General features: G+C 42.2%; 1 protein-coding gene across 9 annotated transcripts in view; it reads left to right on the plus strand.

The window, feature by feature from the left end:
• The window catches only part of DPP6 (dipeptidyl peptidase like 6), a 489,696-nt gene that overhangs the window by 253,528 nt on the left and 214,151 nt on the right, over positions 1-22,017 (plus strand). Inside the window, exon 3 of one of the 9 annotated variants that reach the window (XM_048951964.1) lies at positions 5,524-5,608. The exons of 7 other annotated variants lie outside the window; for them this stretch is intronic. In XM_048951964.1, coding sequence (XP_048807921.1) covers positions 5,524-5,608 — 85 coding nt within the window. Of the gene's footprint in view, positions 1-5,523; positions 5,609-7,612; positions 7,839-22,017 lie in introns of those variants that run through there. One more of the 9 variants, XM_048951959.1, reaches the window with a different exon arrangement.

Consider the following 22,017-nt stretch of genomic DNA (forward strand, 5'->3'; position numbering starts at 1 on the left):
GAGCTTGTAAGAAGGAGGAGGACTGACTTTTTGCACAGTCTGATAGTGACAGGACAAGGAGGGAATGGCTTTAAACTAAAGGAGGAGTTATTTAGGTTAGATGTTAGGAAAAAAATCTTCAGTGAAGGAGCGATGAAGCCCCAGCACTGCTGCCCAGAGAAGCTGTGGATGCCCCATCCCTGGAGATGATCAGTGTAAGGTTGGATAGGACCCTGGGCTCTGATCTGGTGGGTGGCAGCCAGCCTGCAGCTTGGGAATGGAGCTCAGTGATCTTTAAGGTCCCTTCCAACCTAAGCCGTTCTATGAAGCTATGAAATACCACACTTCTGAAATGAATGTATATTATATGCATCCATCTCCTTAACAGCATCAATGTTTTGCAGAATTCCATTACTGAAAGTATACAGATCATGTTGTAAGTTCAAGTATTTTTTTTCTTCCTTTTCTTTTTGTTTAAAGCTGATGGAAACTTAAATGAAAAATAACAACCATTGCAAAGAAAATTGTGCTTCATAAAGCAAATGTTTAAAAAGCCACTTGCTCCAGCTTTGGCTTTTATGTACAAGGATCTCTCAGGCAATTGTACGTGCTTACATAAGACGTCTTTCACAACATTTACATTTAAACCAGTCATCATCTTATATGCAGTTCATTTATACACCCTATAAATCATTATTGTAGCTAAAAATGAAGACAGGACTCTCCCTTTTCCAACCTGTAGTCTGCTAAATAGAATAATATGTTTGTAGCTGTTTAGAAATGTGGACTGTCTTTTTGCAGGTAACTTGGGGGACATTCTTTTGTATTCTCTGTTTTCTCTAGTGGTTTCTTTTTCATTTCATAGTATCACTGAGGTTGGAAAAGACCACTGAAATCATCTAATTCAACCATTAGCCCATCATCACCATGCCCACTGATGATGTTCCTCAGTGCTACATCTACTGTTTCCCTGACTTGAATGTTTTAGTTATGAAATATAGATTGTGGCTATTTGACAAAATTGAGTAATATATAGATATATATGTATATAAATGGGGAGCAGAGAAACAAATCCTCCCACTCCCTTCCAAAACAACAGCCAAAAAGCACTTATGTTGAAGCAATGAGGAAGGGACTCAGCTACACCCAAATAATAACAGGAGAGGGGGAAATGGAAAATCAGTCCCTGAGATCACGGGGAACAGACTGTGAGGAGGAAAAGTCTGAAAAAACAATTTAGAGACAACTCACAGCTGGCACAGAAGCTGAGACCTCAGAAGTCTCTTGCACAGATAAACAAGCAAGGAAGAGGCATCTGTTCATTACAGCTGCCAAGGTCACACCAGCAGGACCAGAGAGAGGGGAAGGGAAAAACCAGCAATACTGTCCGTATTCCTTGCAGCAGTAACAGTGCTGAACCAATATGGTACTGCGAATGATGTGCCTTTGGAGTTGTAATGGTGTATTAAAATATATGTGCTGGCTCAAAAATACGTATTGACCACGTATGGTCAGAAATAACGTTGTTGAACAACTGAAGTAGAAAAGTCTGACATTAGGTACACCTGCTTGATCTTTGGGATAAGCAAAGTGGAGACATAATGCAGAAGTGAGTAGGGCAGAGGTACTGGTCGTGCTCCCCAGAGATATGCTCCAATTTAGGCAGGGAAGTGCCATGCAAAACAGCTCTAAGCTGCACACAAGTGAGCAGACTTCTTCACAGCTTGCCTCCTAGCACTGTCTCATTTGTTTACCATGAACTGAGAGATCCTGGAACTTGCTGCAGCAGCAAGAAACAGAAAACAGCAGAATACTGTGCAGCAGATAAACCTGTTATAATTAATTTAAACCACACTTCCATGTTCAAATAAAAAAATAAATGCATCTGAGAGAAGCTCCTATAATGCACAGGTAGAGGCAACACCGTGGGACTGTTCCATAGACCCATGAGTTGTTCTTACCATGCCCCTTGTCTCTGTGTCTTCTGCTGCAAATAGAGGAAGACTGTCTCAGGTAACTAGTTTTCAAGCTTGTAGAAACATTTTTAAGTGCTCTCCTTGTAGGAACAGATATTCATTGATGTGTCTAATTGATGGCAATGACTAGATAAACTGGTTTTGATCTGTTAAGGGAGAATACCACATCAAATTGCTTTCTTAATGATCTTGGTCATGGATAATGGAAATGTGGTGTATTTTTATCTGTAACTGTGTTTGTAGTCTTTTATTGCCTCTAACACACTCAGAAAACCTTTGAAATATTGGAAATCATCTGAATGGGTCCCTAAGCCACTCAGTGGAGTCTTTAAAGATTCACCTGGACATAAAGACTCACTTGTCATTCTTCTTTTGTAGAACAAACATGTTGGAGACAACATGAGAGGGGTGGCAGAGATCAACAAACTGTGCTTTCAAAACAAAATTCAGACCTCCTTCTCTGAAGCTTATTCAGACAAACACAAAGCAGAGACTTCCAGAATGAACAGTTAGTATATCTTGCTGCTTTTCTGATAGGATGAGAGTTATTGGCTTTAAGTTGCAGCAGGTTCAGGTTGGATATTAGGAAAGATTTCTTCTCAGAAGGAGTGGTGATGCAGTGGCACAGGCTGCCCACGGAGGTGGTGGAGTCACCGTCCCTGGGGATGTTCCAGAACGGTGGAGATGTGGCACTGAGGGACGTGGGCAGTAGGCTAATGGTTGGACTAGATGATCTTAGAGATCTTTTCCAATCTTAACAATTCTGAGATTGCCTCTAAAAGCATAAAATCCTATACAGAGAGTTTTTTTTAACCATGCAACCCTCCCATGGTTTTACCTTAATCTCCAGCAGGATCTATAGGGGATATGCCATTGCTTTTTTGGTCGGCAATATTTTTTCACTGGGACTGCAAATAGTTGGTCACCAGCGTGGCTTGGCACATCTGCAGAACCATAATAACACTATGGATCGACTGCATTGTACAGAACCATCCTCTCATTCCCCACTCTTTGACATCCTCTAGAAAAGTTGGAGCTGTGGGAGAATAAGGAAGCTGCAAATTTATAAACTCAGACTTGGAGATTAATTGGATTTCTCTAGCCATGCTCTTAAGAAGAACATAGAATCATTTAATTTGAAAGGGATCTTTAGAGTTCATCAAGTCCAACTCCCTTGCAGTTGAACCTACAGCTCCATCAGGTGCTCAGAGCCCCTTCCAGCCTGACCTTGAGTATCTCCAGGGATGCAGAATCCACCACTTCTCTGGGCAGCCTGTGCCAGTGCTCCACTGTCCCTATCATAAAAAACTTTTTCCTTACATCCAGTCTAAATCTCCCCTCGAGTCTGAAACCATTTCCCCTTGCCCTCTCACAACAAACCCTGCTTAAGAGTCTGTCCCCTTCTTTCCTACAGCCCCCTTTAAATACAGAAAGGCCACCCTCAGGTCTCCCCAGAGCCTTCTCCTCTTCAGGCTTTACAGACCCAGTTCTCCCAGCCTGTCCTCACAGGGGAGTTGTTCCATCCCTTGGATCATTTCTGTGGCCCTCCTCTGGATGCGCTCCAACAGGTCCATGTCTCTCCTGTGCTGAGGACTCCACATCTGGACGCAGTTACTCCAGGTGAGGTCTCACAGTGCAGAAGAAAGGAGAGGGTCACCTCCCTCGACCTGCTGACCACGTGTCTTTTGATGCAGCTCAAGATACAGTTGGCTTTCATGAATGGCATGGACCTTTTTTCCAGATAGTTACTGCAGGAACTGCTGAGAGCTCATGTCCCCATCCTGCTGTCTCCCTGCTGGAAAGCAGCACTGTTTTCTGCTGAGCTCAGTTCACCTTGTATTCTGTGGATTTGTGTTGACCCAAGCTACATCAATCACCTTTCAAATGTCTGAATGTTAAAAATCCATGCCTACAACATTTCTACATGCTCCTCTCACCTTCTCCCTGTGGGTGTCTGTGCTGGCAGTCTGTCTCTCTCACTGAGTTGTCTCACTAACATCTGCTACCTCCAAAATACTGTATCCTGAAAACTAGAGCTTTTAGGACTTTTCCTTTGTAACCTACCTAGGAGTATGTTTTTGTATTGCCACAGATTGCCGGAGTGCTTTCCTGGGCTGTGTGTCCTCCCTGGGCTGAAAGCAAACCAATGGGAAGTGGTCTGTGCTGAGTGTGGAGCTCAGAGGGGCTGGATGTACAAAAGCAGATCATGTGGTGTGTTCTGCTGGAGGCAGCATATTACAGCACTGCAGGTACTAATGGGTTAGCTCCACTAAAAAGTTCAGATATGTAGCTCTTCATCTGGGACCTGGTCCTCGTCTGGAGAGGGGAGAACATTAGCAGGCTGTAGGAAGGTCTAGTTAATCAAGTAGGATTCACTTCTACCCATTCTGCCCACTGGCTTCAACTTCCTTGATGTGGTAATGAGGGGGGAATTAATAACCTGGAGTGATATAGCCAGAACCCTAGGTTTCAAAGGAGCAGAAGGGCTCTGCATCCAATAACTCTACCTGCTGCTGTAGCAGGCTTATTAATGTCTTTGCTCAGTCTCTATTCCCTCCAACAGATGTGTGCAGCTGGTGGACTCCCTGCGAGCACAGGCTGCTCTTGGATCTGCCCTCTGTAACACATAGGAGATGGGAATGCTCTGCACCAACTCCCATCCCTGCTTCTGCAAAGGGGCTGCTCTGCATTCATGGTTAGCAGAAACATCCACTTGTGGATCAAAGATGGCCTAAATAAACTGATCTGAACCATTTGGGGGAGAAAATAACAAACTGCTGCTTTCCCTAGCATACTTTGCTGTAATGGGTGGTCAGACACAATCCTTATTGTGTTTTAGCTACCAAGAGTGCATGGGAGCACATAGCAATTACTTTAAAAGTTTTAGTTTGGTTTGTCTCTAAGAACCAGCATTATGTTCCATTTGCAACGTACAAGGCTCACAACAGTCTTGGAGCATGAGAGGGCATAATGGTTGTGGTAGTGATGGTGAGGGTGATGAAGATGGCCTGCGAGAATTCCTGGGAGCGTTCTGAGAATGCTCCCATAGCACAGTTCTGTTCCTGCTGGTCTCAGGAGAGTTGAGAACAGGTCCTTCCACCTGTCAAAGGTTCCTCTTCTGGTGGGAGGGAAATGTTTGTCCTTCCACAGTGCTGGAGCAGCTGACTGATGTTGAATGGGGATGCTGTTTGAGTGACTGTAGCTGGCATTTGGAACATAGAATCAAGAAACTTTAAGGCTGGAAAACACCACCATCATCTAGTCCAACCATCAGCCCATCCCTACCATGCCCACTGACCACTGTTCCTCAATGCCACATCTCTACAGTTCTTGAACACCTCTAGAGAGGATGACTCCACCACCTCTCTGGGCAGCCTGTGCCACTGCATTATCAATCTTTATGACAAGAAATTTTTCTTAATATCTAGCCTTCATTAACAGGCATGGAGTAATCTGCTCACACATCAGCAGGATGAGGTCATGCAGTGTGACCTCCACACTGTGTGGTAGGGTACTAACTTTTTTGTTTGGCTGAATCTTATGAAAGATTAATCTTCCCCTATTACAGGATGAGAATCGGGATCTGCCAACCTCAGCAGATGACTCGTGGCCATCTGAAGGGATCAGACCCTCTGTACAGGGAAAGCAGAGAGGTACCACCATGCAGAGAGACCAGTGAGCTTCAGTAACATTGGAATAAATGTGCCGAAACATTTGGATGTGCAGTGGGAACACTCAGTCGTAATGCACCTATGTAATGAGGTTAAGCCATATGCGTTTGTATAGCTAACTGCTGGACTAATTAGCACAATTAACTTGCTATGTGCCCAACAACAAGGAAAAAAAAAAAAAAACACAAAAATCCTTAAAATGTAGGTCTGGCCATTTGCAGAGCTAGTGAAAACTAGCTTACATTGCTGGCTGCAAAAGAATTGAATTTGCATGGAGAGGGTGTGCAAGGGCTGACAGTGGCTAACAGACAGAAAGAGTTATACATCTTTTCAGTAAAAGTGTAGTTTAAGTGAGGGTCAGGGACACAGAGAATGATTCATGCAGTGAGAAGATCCATTCTGCAGAGATATCCAGGACATACAGTGAGGAAGTGCAAAACCCAAACAATTTTGTTTTGTTTGAATTCCTCTTGGGAAGAAAGATAGCAAAAGTGTGGAGTAAAGCGAGAACTCCATTACTGCCCGCAACAGGTGGGAAAACAGACCAAAGCAACTGAAAAACTCAAACCAATCTACTTGTGCTGCTCTTGAAAGCAATTCTATTCATACAACTGGGGAAAAATACCTGAGTGGAAATAACCTCACTAAAAACATCTACAGTGTATTGTGACTAAAACTACCGGGACTAAAGAGATGAAACTGCAGTGTAAGCTGGGGCTGCGTCATAGTACAGCCCAGCAAGAGCTTGGCACAAGCTGTTAGATTTAAGTGTAAATTACTGCTTCTTGCTCGAGAGGTGCTATTCACTCCTCTAATGAGCTGTTCCTGGATGCTGGCAGCTGGGACCAGGTGAAGTTGTCCACTTTCCTACCAGCACAATTACACGTTGCAGACTTTTTGTGTCATGGTTTCCATGAACTGGCGTGCTATATGATAGTGGAAACACAGGAATACTTAGTGGTGGCTGGAAGCTGAGCTCTAGCAAAGCTCAGCTGAGCATCAAATTCATCCCGAGTGTAAGGAGTGATGGCATCCAGCAAAGCCATGGATTACATCCAGTGGAATTCATGGTTAATGCAACCTGGTAGCATTACCAGCAATATAACATTAGGGGTCAAATGAGGCGTAATCGCTTGCTGGATAAATAACCTGATATTCCTTAGCTGGTGATTTGCAGACTCAGCACAGATCCCAGTATCACTCCTAAGAGGACACTGAGCTTTGTCCTGCAGCACAGAGCAGGGCTGGATGCAGGGGGTGCGGGGATGGAAAGCAGCACCACGGCAGCATCGGAGCACCCGGTGTGGAGGTGAGCGTGGGACCGCATCAGTCCCTGTCCCGTTTACAGCATCCTTCGCATCGCTCCAAGTTGTTGCGTGGGCAGAGGTAATACCTAAGTGTGCCTCGGGTACGACAGCCAGGCGGGAGGGGTTGGGAAGGTCTATTTGTGAGAAGAGCTCTGCTGCGCTGGGGAGCGCAGAACAGAAAACACTCCGTGCGTGAGGGCGGCAAGAAGAGACTTCCGAAGTGACCCCATCCCACTATGGACTCGCAGAGGGGGCTGGGAGCACCTCCGCTCTCAGCATCCCACCGGCTTCCCGCAGCGCCGCTCTCCGCGCAGGACGACGCGGGGGCGGCGGGGCATGCGCAGCGCGGGGGCTGCCGGCGGGGAGGTGCGGAGCGCGGAGCGCGGCTCTGCCTCCCGGCTGCCCGTCTCCGGTTGCCAAGCAGTTATCATTGTTTCTGTGACGATTGCAGAGGCTGTTGCTAATTGAAGGAGCCCCCCACAGCATCCTTTTCTCTCTCTCTCTTTCTGCTGCTGCTTTTGATTTTTAGACGCTCAAGGGGGAAGGCAGCTAGACTAGAGGGTTTTTTTTTATTGCTATTATTTTCTATTTTTATTTATTTTCTTTTTTTTTTTTTTTTTTTTTTTTTTTTTGCTTTTTTAATTTTTTATTATTATTATTATTTTTTTTATTTTGCGGGGGTGGGAAATTTCTCAGCTGGTGATTAAGTGATGGACTAGTTACTCATCCCTCCACTGTGCGTGTGTGTGTATGTCTGAGCACACACAGACCAGCTCGCACTCTCACACACACACACATACATACATTCCAATCCTGTTTGCCACTGCGGTGGGCACAAATAGGTGAGCATGACTACAGCCAAGGAGCAAAATGCATCAGGGAAACAAGCCCAGCAGCAGGATCAGGTAATGCTTCTTTTCCTCGATTTCAAACAAATATAGATCTGTGTTGCGTAGCTCTGTGTTTCTTGTGTGATTTTTGATTTTGATTTTATTTTGGCGTGCGTTCCTGAAATTGTCAACTGAGTCACCAGTCAGTGGCAGGAGGAAAGTGCTGTGCATCTGAGCTCAAGGTCTGCTGTCGGTGTGCGTGGAGGCTTGGAGGGTTGGGTGGGGGGAGGGGGGGTGAATTGTGCTATTTTTATCTGACTGCACCTCTTCCTTTGGGCTGCAGAGCTTTGCTCCATATCTCAGTCCCTATGTGCATGTGTGGGGCAGAGTGCTGGGACAGAGGCCCCTTCTTGCTGCAGGAGGGTTGTGGTCACTCTGCAGGTGGATGGAAGAGTGCAAAACTGGGGTTTGGCTCTTGACTTTGTGCAGCACTTCCAGAGATTTTTGGGGGGTGATGTTTTCTTGGAGAGATGCCCCGGGGTACAGCATGCAGTCAGTGTTGGAGGGCCATAAGAAGGTACAGCTCCCATGGACCTGATGGAAAACTGCAGTGCTGACACCGTATCTGAACTGAAGTCCTTTAGTCCTTTTTCTGGCTTATATTCAGTGCTCTTTGTGTTTCGATAGGGATAGCAAAGTTAAAGACTTAATTTCCTCCGCCTTGCCTGTTTGCTTGGGGCTGAGTTTTTTTGAGAGCACTCCTATTTAATGGCATGTAATCCAAACAGCTTGAAGTCTAAACTTTCCCTGTCAAAAAAAAAAAAAAAAAAAAAGGAAATAGCAGGGAAAAAAAAAAAGTGACACATCCTCAGCTGTAAATGGCAGATATGGTTAGAGGTGGTGACACAAGGGACAGCAAAGCTGCACTGGAGTCCCAGTGTCCTCCCACTGCCTGTGGGTGCTCAGAGCATCCGCGTCCCCCTTCGTCCTTCCCCAAACACTGGAAGTTCTCTGCTCTCATCTTTGGTTAGGGCAGCACAGGAGGATAATTTAAACAGATCTCTCAGGGCGCAAATTAATTCTTAAAATAGTTCCTCCTGACTTTGTGGGCTGAGAGCCTCGCACATCGGTTATATATGTATGTGGTTTTTGGACTTGATCTTTTTAGGGAAATAACAAAAGGAAAAGCGTGGGAATTCCTAGGGCACCCTCACACCACAAACAGCATCATAAATTCTCCATTGGCATGGTGAAATTTCACTGATGGCCAAGGCAGACTTAAAGATTCTGTTGAACCAAGGGGAAAACAACTTTGGTATGGAGGGTGAAGAAACAATGGCACGAACTGATCTCATCTTTGCCATGCTCTACAGCTTCTGGAATACTGATCTGTGTTTCTATGTGCTGCTCCTTGCAGTCAATCTGGCTGTTTCTGGGAGGGAGAGATGCACGGCAGCCTCTGCTGAACAAAGAAGGCTTCTTCAAACTGTGTAAAAGTGTCAAGTTTGGTAACTCAAGGAGCATGGGTTGGTTGCCCTTTATAAAGGAGCACAGCTTTTATTGCAGGTGGTGTTACCTGCCAAATGCCATCTTACTACTGACTTCCTACTGCTTTGCTGCTTCACTCTTCGTCTGTGAAGTACAAAATGCCCAGAATGGGTCTCTAGTATTACTCAGAATGCTGACTGAATGTATTCTATACGTGATTGAGTTGCAATTATATCCATATGGTATTCTTAAATAGTGTGAAAGTACATACTCTCTCAGCTCTGCCCCAGCATGAGCATGAAATAGAGCTATCAGGCATATATAAATATCAATGATATTGATGAATATTAATGTTTGGGTCTACAAGCAACTTTGCTCGCTCCTATATTTTTTTCTCCTTTTCAAAGTATGTTATTAGTAAAACGGGCTTTGCAGTGGGATGTTGAATCTAATCTGTGTCCATTGATTTCTGTGCACTTTTATCTTCTAACACCAAGCGCAGATCTGAACCTTTACTTTATTTGAAATAGTTCATAACTGAAAAAAGGCTCTATCCAAATTCTATTTCCAGCTGAAAATTAGCTTCTGTGTTTCAAGGATTGCCAAGGTTCTTTTCTTGCATAAAAATGGTCAAGAAATTGAAAAATGTTGCTGAGAGAAAATTGAACACAAACTGCTGGTCTGTAGAGGACTGAGGCTTCAGAAGCAGCTGCTGCTGTCATAGAGGAATTGTGACCATCCCTTTTCAGTATCCCTCGCTGTGACATCCTTGGGATACAAAGGCAGGCAAATGACACATTGGTTGTGTCCTACCATGTTAACCCAAGCAGAAACTGAGTGCAAAAAGATGCTATAGGAACAGGGTGGGGAAGGTTTAAAGAACATCTGAACATCTGCAGAAGGGCTGTGGGCATAAGTTAAAATTTAATTTGGAGCCATGCGTTCATGCAGAAATGAAGGCTCTGCTCTGAGATTTGCAAATATAGAGATAGTTAAAAGATTATTAGGATGTGGAGGTAAGCAATGCACTGTGTAACCTGCTTGAAGCCAGGGAATAAGCATCCTTTTCTTCCCTTTGTTAGTTGAAAGCATTTCTGTAGTTTCCTCCTGATAAGCAACACTGCCTGCCTGCAAACCATTTAAACTGTTTGGCTTTTTAATCATTTATCTCCATACCGCTCAATTTCATGGCGCTGAACTTTAAGTCATTTGGGCATCACAAGCAGAAAACATCCTGTAAGACGTGTAATTGGGTCTCCTGCAGTCATATTAGGATTGTTTGCTCGACGTAAGTTGGATGCAGCCACCTCTGTGTGTTTTGATGTTTTTGCCACAGCTGAGGTTTTCTTGTTCAGATGGTTGGAGATGGATGCAGTGCATTGTGAGTGATTACATTTGGCTTTCTGCTCTACCAAGTGCTCAGAAGTCCCTAGAAAACCCTGCAGGCACTAATAGTCTTAGGATCATGCTGGAGAGGACTGATGAATCTTGGTCTTAGTCTTGGGAACTGTTAGCTGGCCTTCTTTCAATGGTGTATTCACCTTTTATAAAAAAAACGTATTCAAGGGATGATTGGTTAATAACACTCAGAATAAATGACTGTTCCCATTTCTTTTCCTACATAGAAGAGAACTGTCCTAGACTTGGAGGGAGCAATATCCTGCTCCAAATATGCTCATGTCCCAGACTGTTGATGATTGTTTGCATGCAACTCTGTGTACAAGGCCAAATATTAAGTAAGGAGACAAAATAGCTCAATGACTGCCCGTTATTGAAGTGGGCTCTGTGGAGGAGAAGCATCAGATCAATAGAACAGTTCTGGCTATTAACTGTCATTAAGATAATCAATTTTAAACTTTACAGAACAGATGAAAATCCAAATGATAGATGTTTTCAAATAGAGAGAGAACATATTTGCCTTGGAAAACCTAGACCAGGCTCAGGGATAAGAGGATGGAGAGATGAATATTTCATGCTCCTAATGTTCTCCTGCCACTCTGTACTTCACAGAAATAGCCTCTAGTACGTTGCAAAGTGAGTACAGTTGGAGTATCCAATATACTATGCTAAAACCTGTCCAAATAGGACAAGAAGTGTACACTGTGCAGGCTTTTTCCATAGATAGATATAATTTAGGTCATTCTGGAATTGTGGTAGCCAAGGCAGTCCAATCCCTATGTGTGCCATTGTCTTCCTTCAAGGTCATAAAAAGCTCCAACCATTGGGATCTAAGTCCTGTGCTGCCATTTCATTCCCAGAGTAGATTAAACTCAAAGATATGTTTGTGCTTACATTAGGAAGTTGTGCGGAACCATGAGGGTGAGAGAAGTGCTACTGAGGTCCAAAAGCTTGTGTTATACAGATCTTCAAGAGGGAGTTATTTCAAGCCAGTTCTAAGCCAGTGTGGGTGTCAGTTACTGATTGAACAGCGCCTTCTCATTTAGCTTCATCCAAAGGGAAGCCAGTGAGGCATTACTTAAGTCATTTCAGACTTAAGTTGTGGATGCCCCATCCCTGGAGGCATTCAAGTCCAGGCTGGATGTGGCTCTGGGCAGCCTGGTCTGGTGATTGGTGTGACCCTGCGCATAGCAGGGGGGTTGAAACCAGATGATCACTGTGGTCCTTTTCCACCCAGGACATTCTATGATTCGGATCTGCTTTACTCATCTGAGGTCTGTCCAACAAATCAGTGTATCTGGGTGCCCAATGTCTTGGTTCGTTCAGGCTTTATTGAAAGGCTGCAACAATCCTGATTCTCTGTGAATTTAAAGCCTCCTTACATCATGTGAAATCATCTCCAAAGAGTGCAGGATCTCTCCACTTTGTAAGCAGGCTGTAGCGTAGGTTTGGGTGCATGTTATAACTGAATTTTATCTGTTGAAATAGGGAAGAGACTTTGCCCTTCCATTTTTCAGTAGCATCTCCAGCATATGCTAAACCAAAAAGAGCCAGTGGTGAATCCTATATGTTTTATTAAGGGTTTGAGATATTGTGTTCTACGCTTGTGTTCAGAAGCAAACCAAGCCCCAAAAGCATTACAAGAGAGCTCTGATTTATGGTGCTATTAGTTGGCACAGTCACAGTCCCCACTGCAGCACCTCAGTGGCATAAAATCCATGGAGAATAATTGAGGAGCACTGTGACATACCTCTGTGCCACCTAGATTCAACAGTGGGCAGGAAAGAGCTTGGCCTGGGGCTGTTGAACAGGTGGGAGTGAATCTCCAAGGAGATGAGCTAATTTAGCATATTATCTCAATGACTTGTGATAGCAAAATTCCTGCATTCTTGGCTAGAATTGAAAGCTGTCGTATCCCAAAGGTGAGTCTCTGCTCATGAGAATCGGTCTTTCTTGCTGATTAGCTGCAGTATTCTTGCTTTGACTATTATAGCTGTGCACAAATCACAGAGCAGTGTCCACTTGTACAAGGTATTTGGCAAAGTGGAAAGAAAGAGTAGAAACCTAACTCATGACTTGCATGGAAAACCAAGTTGTTGGGCTTTCTTTGTTTGTTTGTTTTAATGGAAGTGTTTGGTATGAGATGTTAAATGGAAGTGTTTAGTATTAGATGTTGAAGTGCATAATTTTTTTAAGACATAATTTTGTTGATAGGAAACAATACCGTTGTTTCCTGATAACAATTTTGTAAATTACGTATCTTACTGTAGATTCAAGAGAGGTTTTCTTCAGGAAGTTTTAGAGATCATTTGTATTTCATTCTGTTAATGATATCTGCTCTATTTCTCAAGAGATTAAATTTCCGTAATTGTGCTCCTGAGAACCCTGTATTCAAGAACATGAAATTGCATCATATTGGCAGTCTTTTCAAGCTGATAATTTTCTGTGAGGAACACAGGCAAATGAGAAATAAGGAGAAGGAGACAGAGATGGAAAGGGACATGTTTGGCATAATGGTGGAATCTCAGAAGGAGGAGGCTGTAAGAGCTTTTTTTGTGTTCAGTCCTGAAATGGAAGTTCTTCTGGAAGGCCTGGGATGCATCAAGATTGATTTGTGTTGAGCTGTAGGTATGGTGAGCAGAGGATTGAAGCATTCCCTTGGATGCTTGAGATTGTGTAAACTTTGAACTGTGGCTACAGTGTGAGAGATCAAGTGGAGATTGCCCGTAGGATTTGTTCAGCCACTTGTGTTTGGGTCAGTACTGGTTGAGTGCTGCTCTCTCAATTTCTGACATAGAGATGTCCCTGTTTATTGCAGGGGAGTTGAACTAGATGACCTTTAAGGGTCCTTACCAAATCAAATGATTCTGTGGTTCTATGATATCTTATGTTGCAGTCTTTCTTATTAAGTCTTTCTTTTGCTTGTCAGTCAAGACAGAAGAATTTTTTCTCTGAAGTTGTTTCATTTATCTAGAGCTTAGAGACTGGGATTGAACTCAACAAGAAAAAACTTTTTTTTTTTTTTTTTTTTTTTTTTTTCCAATTCTTACTGTAGAACATTCCATGCCTCAGTTCAGTTGTGGACCATTATCAGTGTTATTCTTTGCTACAGTTATTTTATGAACAATGTTTTTACTTGCTTTCAGTTTTTATGCCTTTAATACAGCTTCCTTATGACTTTATAGTGCATTACATTCTTATGAATCGTGGTCACTTTGGATGATGATGTGAGAAAAGGGTAGTTTTTGTTAAATGATGGAAAGTACAATAGTATTTATTATGTATGTACTTCATTCTGTATGCTTTGTATTCCAGTCTTTTGGTCTTTGATCCTTTCTATTTTTCTTTTTTTTTCATACTGTCTTCTGTCCTTCCATCTGATTCTAAAGTGAGATCTAAGTAGGTGAAATAGATTTGGAGAAGGGTGAATCTGGGCTGCTTCAGATAGGGAGAAGCAGATTGCAAAAGTGAGAGAAAGGAGGGGAGCACTTTCGGCAAGTTTTCAAAGCCTTTCTAGAACATAACTTTGGAGAGGGAACTATATTGGAAAGTGATCAAGAATGGAAGGCTGAGTTAATATCAATTTCTGATGAAAGAGCCAAGTCTGAATGTGGAGGTGGCTGTGAGGGATGGTACAGTGGTCAGAGCATGGGATTTAGTGCTTGTTGTGCTGCAGACTTCCCTTATGGCTCTGAGCAGGTGTGTTAGACTTAGGGCCATGATGACAGTCAGCAGCTTCTGTTTGCTGTTATCTTACACCAAAAGGAAAAGCACAATCTCCTGATGTGAGGTTCTGAGATATTGTATAGCTCAGGCTGCACAAGTGAGTACTTGAGATGTTAGGGAGATGCTACAACGTGATGGAAAGCATAGAAATAACAGCAGAGCAGGAAGGTGCTAGGCTGCAGCAAGTGGGGAGTCCTGGCTCCACCCTTCTGGTCATTCAGGTGCATTGCCCTGGGTACGCCCTGCCTTCCCACCAGGTGCTCAATCAATTCAAGCCCTGATTTAGCATTTCCATTACAGATGAGCTCGTTGATATTTAGAGTCATAGGAGAAGTCCTGAAAGTTAAAACTCATTCTGAAGCATCAGATATGAATAAGAATTTCAGTAGGATGAGATCAAGAATAAAAGTACATCCTATCAGGACTTTGAATAGTTATAAGCAGACTTGTAAATGAAAGAGAGAAAATACAAAGAATTTTGGGATTGCATCTGATTCTAAGATTTTGGGAACTTGAAGCAGTTTTCAACTTTGAGGTAAGGTACAGATCTATCAGCTCTCTCTTGCATAATGCAGAAAGACCTTTTCCGAGAAGGAGTAATTTGTTTTTTTTCTTCAGTAGGAATACTGTGGTATAATTAGGAGCCCATAGAGATGAAATGGGAAAGTGAGTAAAGGGATAATGATAAGCCAGAGATATGTGTGGTTGAGGATAAGAACAAAACCTTTCAGAAGAGGAAGGCAGAAGGGCGAGAGAAGTAGGGTGAAGTTCAAGGTCTGTGGGCTTTGATCTCTTCCTCAAAAATCAGGTTGAAGCTGTGAGCCAAGGCTGAAGCCTATAAGCCATGGGTGAAGCAGGGTGTCCTGACAGTGCCCTTGCTGCTGCAGAGGTAAAGCTTTTGTGAGAGAGAACCTGTGTGCTGGATGATGCATGGCATCGGTCTGGCAGAGTATGGCTATTAGTAGTATGAGATACGGTTTTGTGATCAGAACTGCAGGTGGAAACTGCAGATAGAACATATCTCAGAGTGGGATTTGTCCTAGCCTGCTGGGTAAAGGCTGGTCACAGCCACATAACAAGGACTCCATTTTGAGGTCTTCTCGTGTTCAACAGCCCTGCATCTTGGCCATGTCTCCAGGTTCCTCCAGCAGCTGTGGTAGGGAAGGCTGGAGAGAAAACGAGGCACTCTCTGTGTCTCAGGACTCAACTGTTGGTTGTTATATTGTGTTTTGTTTTTCATTAACCCTTCTGCTTACCTCCTTACTTTTGTCAGCCTGGAAAGCAAATGGCTGTTTTTGTTATTTATAAAACTAACAGAGACAGAACTAAAAGTGAATTTCATCTGAAGGCTGACAGTGCCTTGACAAAAGTAGCTTGTATTACTGCTGAACTGCTGCTGAGCTTGAAATTGGAGAGATAATAAGCCTTCAACGGAAGCAATTAGTCTGCAGTTTTTGACTCCATTACCTTCACTTACGTTTGTAGCAGCTATTTAAGGCTTAGTTGTAGTGTATTATTTCCAGAAGTGAATCCACAACTTAGACATTAACTTATTGCTAATTTAGCTTGTCCAAGAGATACCATAATAAACATTTAATTTGAGGGGGGAAGGGAAGGGAGGGGTGAATGTATACAGTGGCATATTATTTGATGTATGTTTTGGGTCTTTAATTTAGCTTAATTACACATCAACCAACCTTTTTCATGCAGAGTTTAAAGGGGAATGCTGTTTCACCTTCATATACCTGTAGGATTTGATGCACATTACATTAAGTTGTAACCAATCTTGAATACACTGATAACCTCGCATTATGATCTTTCTATTTTTGTGACCAGGAGCAAACAGGTTAATTTTAAATGTATATGCAGCATTTTGTGACTCCTTGTAGAGAGAAACTCAAGGACTTAGAGGGAAAAGTTGTGGCCAATTAACCCGTATTAAAATGAGAGAAGGAAGAGACAGGTAATTTACTAGCTGTATAAAACTTAACTGCATTGGAGATGACATAACCTGAGGGAGGTAGTAAGCAAAAACTTCAGGTTCTTTATTATTTTGAGACACTGGGGCATCGGATTACAGGAATTGCTCAAGGTGGGAGCAATTTTTAAAATATTTGTTAAATTTCAATTTCTGCCCTAAGTGTTGTCAGTATTATTTTCTCCTTCTGTTTGCTGCGGGGTGACCTCATTGCAGCCTTCCAGAACCTAAAGGGAGCCTCTAAACAGGAGGGGAGCCAATTCTTTGAAAGTGTTGGTAATAGCAGGACAAGAGGAAATGGTTTTAAGTTGAAGGAGGGGACATTTGGGTTGGATATCAGAGGGAAGTTCTTTACCAAGAGAGTGGTGAGGTGCAGGAACAGGCTGCCCAGAGGGGCTGGAGGTGTTCAAGGCCAGGTTGGATGGGGCCCTGGACAACCTGGTCTTGTATTAAATGTGAAGGTTGGCAGCCCTGCATGTGGCAGGAGACTTGGAGCTTGATGATCCTTGAGGTTCCTTCCAGCCCTGGCCATTCTATGATACTGTGTTATGGGAAATTTGTATTTAAACCACGTTTCTGTTACTGAAGCAATCCAGACACTTCATAGTTTAGTAGAATCTAACAATAGTAGCAGCCTTCTTTTTCATATTTTGATATCCCAGTATGTCTGACGTAAAAGTCCATTTACAAACACTGCTGAAAATACTGATCTATTGAATGTAATGACTTTTTAAGATTAATCTTGGTGAAATTAATCTGCGGAGCATTCAGTTACATAAAATTGAATTCTTTTCTGGGTTCTGTCCCTTGTAAGGTGTAGTATATGGCTTTACATGGATTATATTGATGCTTGACATTGCTGTTGCAAATCATATTGTGATTACGTGTTTTATTCTGACACTCAAATTTAAACTGTGCGGGTAAATCAAAGGACAGTTTGGGAATGTAAGGAACAGGAAAAATTAAGGAGTTACCGTTTATTTACCCAAGAAAATTTACCTTTTTACCTACAACATCTTTGAGATTTTAAGGTTGATATTAAGTAAAGAGACTGCCCTTTTCTTTATCCTGGGGTTGCTGATTTCATCCTGTTCTCAGCCCTCTAAAATTGATGTAGCAGTGAATCTAAGCATGCTCTTCTCCTCTCTCGGTCTATACCACTGTCTGTGCTTCTCCCTCCACCTTAAATACTTGGTAAGGGGAGGAGGCCAACCAAAAAGGAACAGTATTTATTAGGCAGACTGGACTCCAGTCCGTGCACGACTTTTGTCTTGGCCCTGGAGTTTCATGCAGAGAAAGGAATAAAAGGGCTGCCAAAAGAGTTCAGGATGGGCATATCCCTTAGGTACACTGCCCAGTATCCTGTAGCAAACTGAGGCTTTAAACCTGCAAATGCAAAGAAGTTGTAACTAGCAATTTTATTCCAAACAGCCTGTTCCATTTTCATGTGGCTTTTATCATAGAAAGAACTGAATATTTTATGTGTCTCTTCTCTGCATGTTTCTCACGCTACTGGGCAAAATATTTCTGTAAGAAGTCAAATTTCTCTTACAGAAATGCACTTTGAGCTTAGGACCGCAACATAAATGAGGCCATGGTTGCACTCTGGACCAAGGTTGCAGGACCAGATCTCTTCATCAGTTGCTTCAGAAGATTTATTGGAGCATCTGTTAGCTCACATCCTCTTGCATGTGGCAAAATACTGTTCACACAAGTCTTCTCCTGACCTGGAGGTGGGAAGTGATTGGAATGCTCATGCAGACCAGGACTGTAGGTCTCCTGCCACTATGATAGCTGGTATTTTTCTTAGACATTTCTGTAGGTTCCTAGAAATTCCTGTAGTTTCTTATAAATTTAAGAACTTATTTGGCAATCAGTTAGCACCTGGTTGGGTCGGTAAATCAATTGTTCTACTGCCTCTCATGCCAGAAGAGAGCAATTTTTTTTAGCTTTTCAGTGTGAGTTCCAGAAAGACTGCAGTGATCGATAGCACACAGCCTGTGTCATAGCCTGAGCCCAGATTTAAAGTCTTCAGTGTTCAAGTCTACAGGGCCTTTCTGTACGTTAGAGGTGTTTGAAATTATGGTGTATTGGTTTTTTGTGGTAAAAGGTAGTCCATCCAGGAAGAGCTATTTCCACGGAACCTCCTAACTCTAAATATTGTGAGAGACCTTTCAAATCTCCGCACTGAATATGGTTGGACCACAAATGTAAATTTGCTTAAAAAATTAAATAACTACACTAAAAAATTTTGAGTATCTGCATCAACCTGGGCAGTCAAAAAGGATGTAAACTCATATATGAGAAGATGGAGAATTACCAAAGAAAGCTCATTGTTCTAAACATTTTCTGCAGCCAGAATATGCTTCCTTACTTTTTTGTTGTTGTTGTTCTTGTGGGTTTAAACACCTGAAAATTGAAATGTTTTGTTCTGATTTGTGACACAAGAAGAGTTATTTTCAGTTCCCAATTAATATCCCAAAAACTGTGGGATTGGAAAGCCCTTCCTTATCTTGCTTTACTGAAGAAAAGAGAGCTTGGCTGACTCCTGTACTAATACATTCTGGAAATACTGTTTTTGGCACGCAAAGATAGAAAGTCTTTAACTCAACAGTCCGTAAAATACACCTGAGAAATAACATGTACTTGAGGCTAAAAATATGATCTAAAATAGATCCTAGTGGGATGCTAGATGTTCAGACTACTTCGAGTCCTCTCACTGAAACAAGAACTTGTTTCTCTTTGCTTTTGTTTCTCAAACAGCTTCTTTATGATCCTTCTCTTGACCTGTAAAAACAAAGTTTGAGTAAGAATTCTTTCTCCAACAAAGTTGCTGCAGCACCATCAGCTGTAATACAGGAGTTCTGCTTAGTACTGCAGAGAAGAATATATGTTCTGGAGGTCTGGGAAAGCACTTAATGAGACCATAATGCATGCTGCATGAGTGTGTTCTTTCCCTGGGGAGTCCCTTTGTAGGGAACAATGATAAACTTTCATATGGTGTTCCATATCATGCTTCATTCTGTTCTATCCAGATTCTGATATTTTTGGTTGCAAATACTTAGGGGTTGCCAGAAGCACGCCCTCTCATATCTACTGAACTATATGTATTTTTCTTTGACTGGCCCATTTCTTGAGTAAATGCTTTTTGTCAGTCAAGGAGAAATGGTTTTTGTGAGGAAAAAGGAGTTAATTTGCTTTTTGCTTTAAGCCATTCACAATGTGCTCTCTGCTTTTACATGTGGTTGACTGCTTGTCAGGTGCAATGCATAACTTTTATTTAGTTTTATTGCTGCAACTGATGATAAAACAAGAGATGACAGTTGTTGTAAGGAGACTGAATTTAGGTGACACTCAGATGTTTATACTTCATTACTTTTCATTGACTTGACAGTTTCCATAGAGTTTATTTCCATCTTATGAGCCTTCAATTACCAAATGAAGATTAGTCCGTGGCTCCAAGCCAAAAGACTGTTGAACAGCTTTTTTAATATTCTTTATCATCACAGATATTACAACTAACTCAAGAATAAATCAACCAAGTGGAAACCTTTGCTTGGAAAAAGCGTGGCATTGATGTACTCGTTTGCTCTAATTGTCCTTGCTAATATTACCCATTGTTAGATTCCATTTTCTTTCATGTCCAGCGAGGGAAGAGAATACACAAAAATGCATATTAAGCCAAGCTATTTGTTTAAGCCAGCAGACTAATAATGCAGCATTTGCTGTCACCTACGCCACCACAGGGGCAGATGGATGTGGATGGCACTGAAGTCTCCTCTATATTAGCACTGAGCAAGCTGCAGAGCCTTGCTGTGCTAGCTGGGATCTGGCAGGAGGTGACCAGTTAACACGAAAGGCCAGGAAGGAAATCAAATAGCTGTAGGAGATGCTGAAATTAACAGATGAGAAGAGGTTGCTTGCAGAATTTTGATTCTACGCAATAAATTATTGCTGGTAAATTAAACTGCTGCCTACCGCTCGGTGATAGTAGAGAACTGGATGTAATGCATATTTTGGCCAGGCAATCATCTACTGTCTTTTACTGACAAACAAGTAAAACCCCAATGAGAAAAAAGACTAAATTAATCATTAGTTCATGTAACATTTAGCAGCACGGTACAGTCCTGACATTTGAGTCCTAAGTGTGCAGTGACTGTTTAAGTTAGGCCTGTTTCTTTAAAAAAAAAAACCAGGGGAAAAGACATGTGGAAATACTTGGGGATGTTTCAGGGGAGCTTGATAGACGTCGGTGTACAAGTCCAGCCGAAAATGACAGTCTCAAATGTTGTAGCTTCCTGTTTACCACACAGTTGTAAATAACACCCTGAGGGGAAACTGTTGAGTTGTGATAAATTGTCGAGCATCCAGGAGCTGGTCTCAGTGGGGACTGCTGCATGCTCAGAGCTCTTGAAAATCCATCCAATTATGGAGGTGCTTATGCATGGGCTTTGAAGGGTCGCTTTTCTTGTGTATTAAAAAGAGTGCTTCTTAAACGCTTCCTGCACTTGCTAGCCATTTATTTTCCCTCTCTTTTATTTTGAAAGCAGCTGAAAAAAGGTAGCGAAATAGGAAGAAACACATTTGAAATGCTGTATAGTCCAATGATGGCATTTAATTTCAGGAATCCAAGGGAGGACTGCTGGTCAGTATTAAGAATGCAAAGGCAGCAGTTGCTCAGGCTTTAGAGAACCATGCAATCCTGTTGAGTCTCGTTTTTGTTTTGGTTTTTTTTTTTTGGAGCCATGGTATAAAAAATGGAACTAAGTTACCATTTTAATCATAGAATATTTGTGTTCTTTTATGTTTTAATTTGAACGTGACAGGTACTGCAAGCTCTCAGGACAGAATATGTTCTAAAATATTTATTAATACTATCAAATGTGAAGAAAAATAATTATAGGCTTATGCTGTTTAAACAGAGCTCCCTTACAGAAAGATGCATGGTGCTAAACTATTTCTTTCATCTCGTAAATAGTCACAAAATAATACTTTGTGTTTTCTTTGTGCTCTGTGTCTTCAAATTGCTTTTTAAAATATTCCTCCTGATATCTCAGCACTGTGGGTAAACTGCATTTCCCACATTTGGCAGAAAAGGAAGCTTAATAAGAGCATGAAATCACTCTTGAGTTTCAACCTGCAAGAGCATGTGATGCAGTGCTGTTCTTTGCTGTTGGGATTATTGGCCAGGGTCAGCCTGGCTCCAGGCAGTTTGTTACAAGGAATAGATATGTCCTATATTGCTCAGTGATTTTTAAACTGTTAACAGTGTTTTAGTCATTCAGTTGCTCGTGTCTCTGCTCTTTTGAATAAGATCAGACGACGCTGGGTGTCCGAAGGCCTGGAGGTTTGATAACTGTTTAAAGAAAGGGCTCCTAAAACACATTCCAATAATGGTGAATGTAAAGCCACCATGGAAATCATCAAATGAATCCTTCTGTATGTTGGCATTCATTAAACTGTGAACCTGAGAGCAAGAAATAACTACCTTAAGGCTAAGGTGCTTCCAGAGAAATCCTGGGCAGTGTCTCTCCTCTTTGAGAGCCATTATTTTCTCACTGAACTCCTGATGGTTAAAGAAATAATTGACTTGGGAAAGAAAAAGCAGATTCGCACAGTGTTCTTGAAAAATGCCTCATCTCTAGAGTAAAGAACAGTTCACTT

The sequence above is a fragment of the Lagopus muta genome, chromosome 7, assembly GCF_023343835.1.
Source record: "Lagopus muta isolate bLagMut1 chromosome 7, bLagMut1 primary, whole genome shotgun sequence".
Classification (NCBI taxonomy): Eukaryota; Metazoa; Chordata; class Aves; order Galliformes; family Phasianidae; genus Lagopus; species Lagopus muta.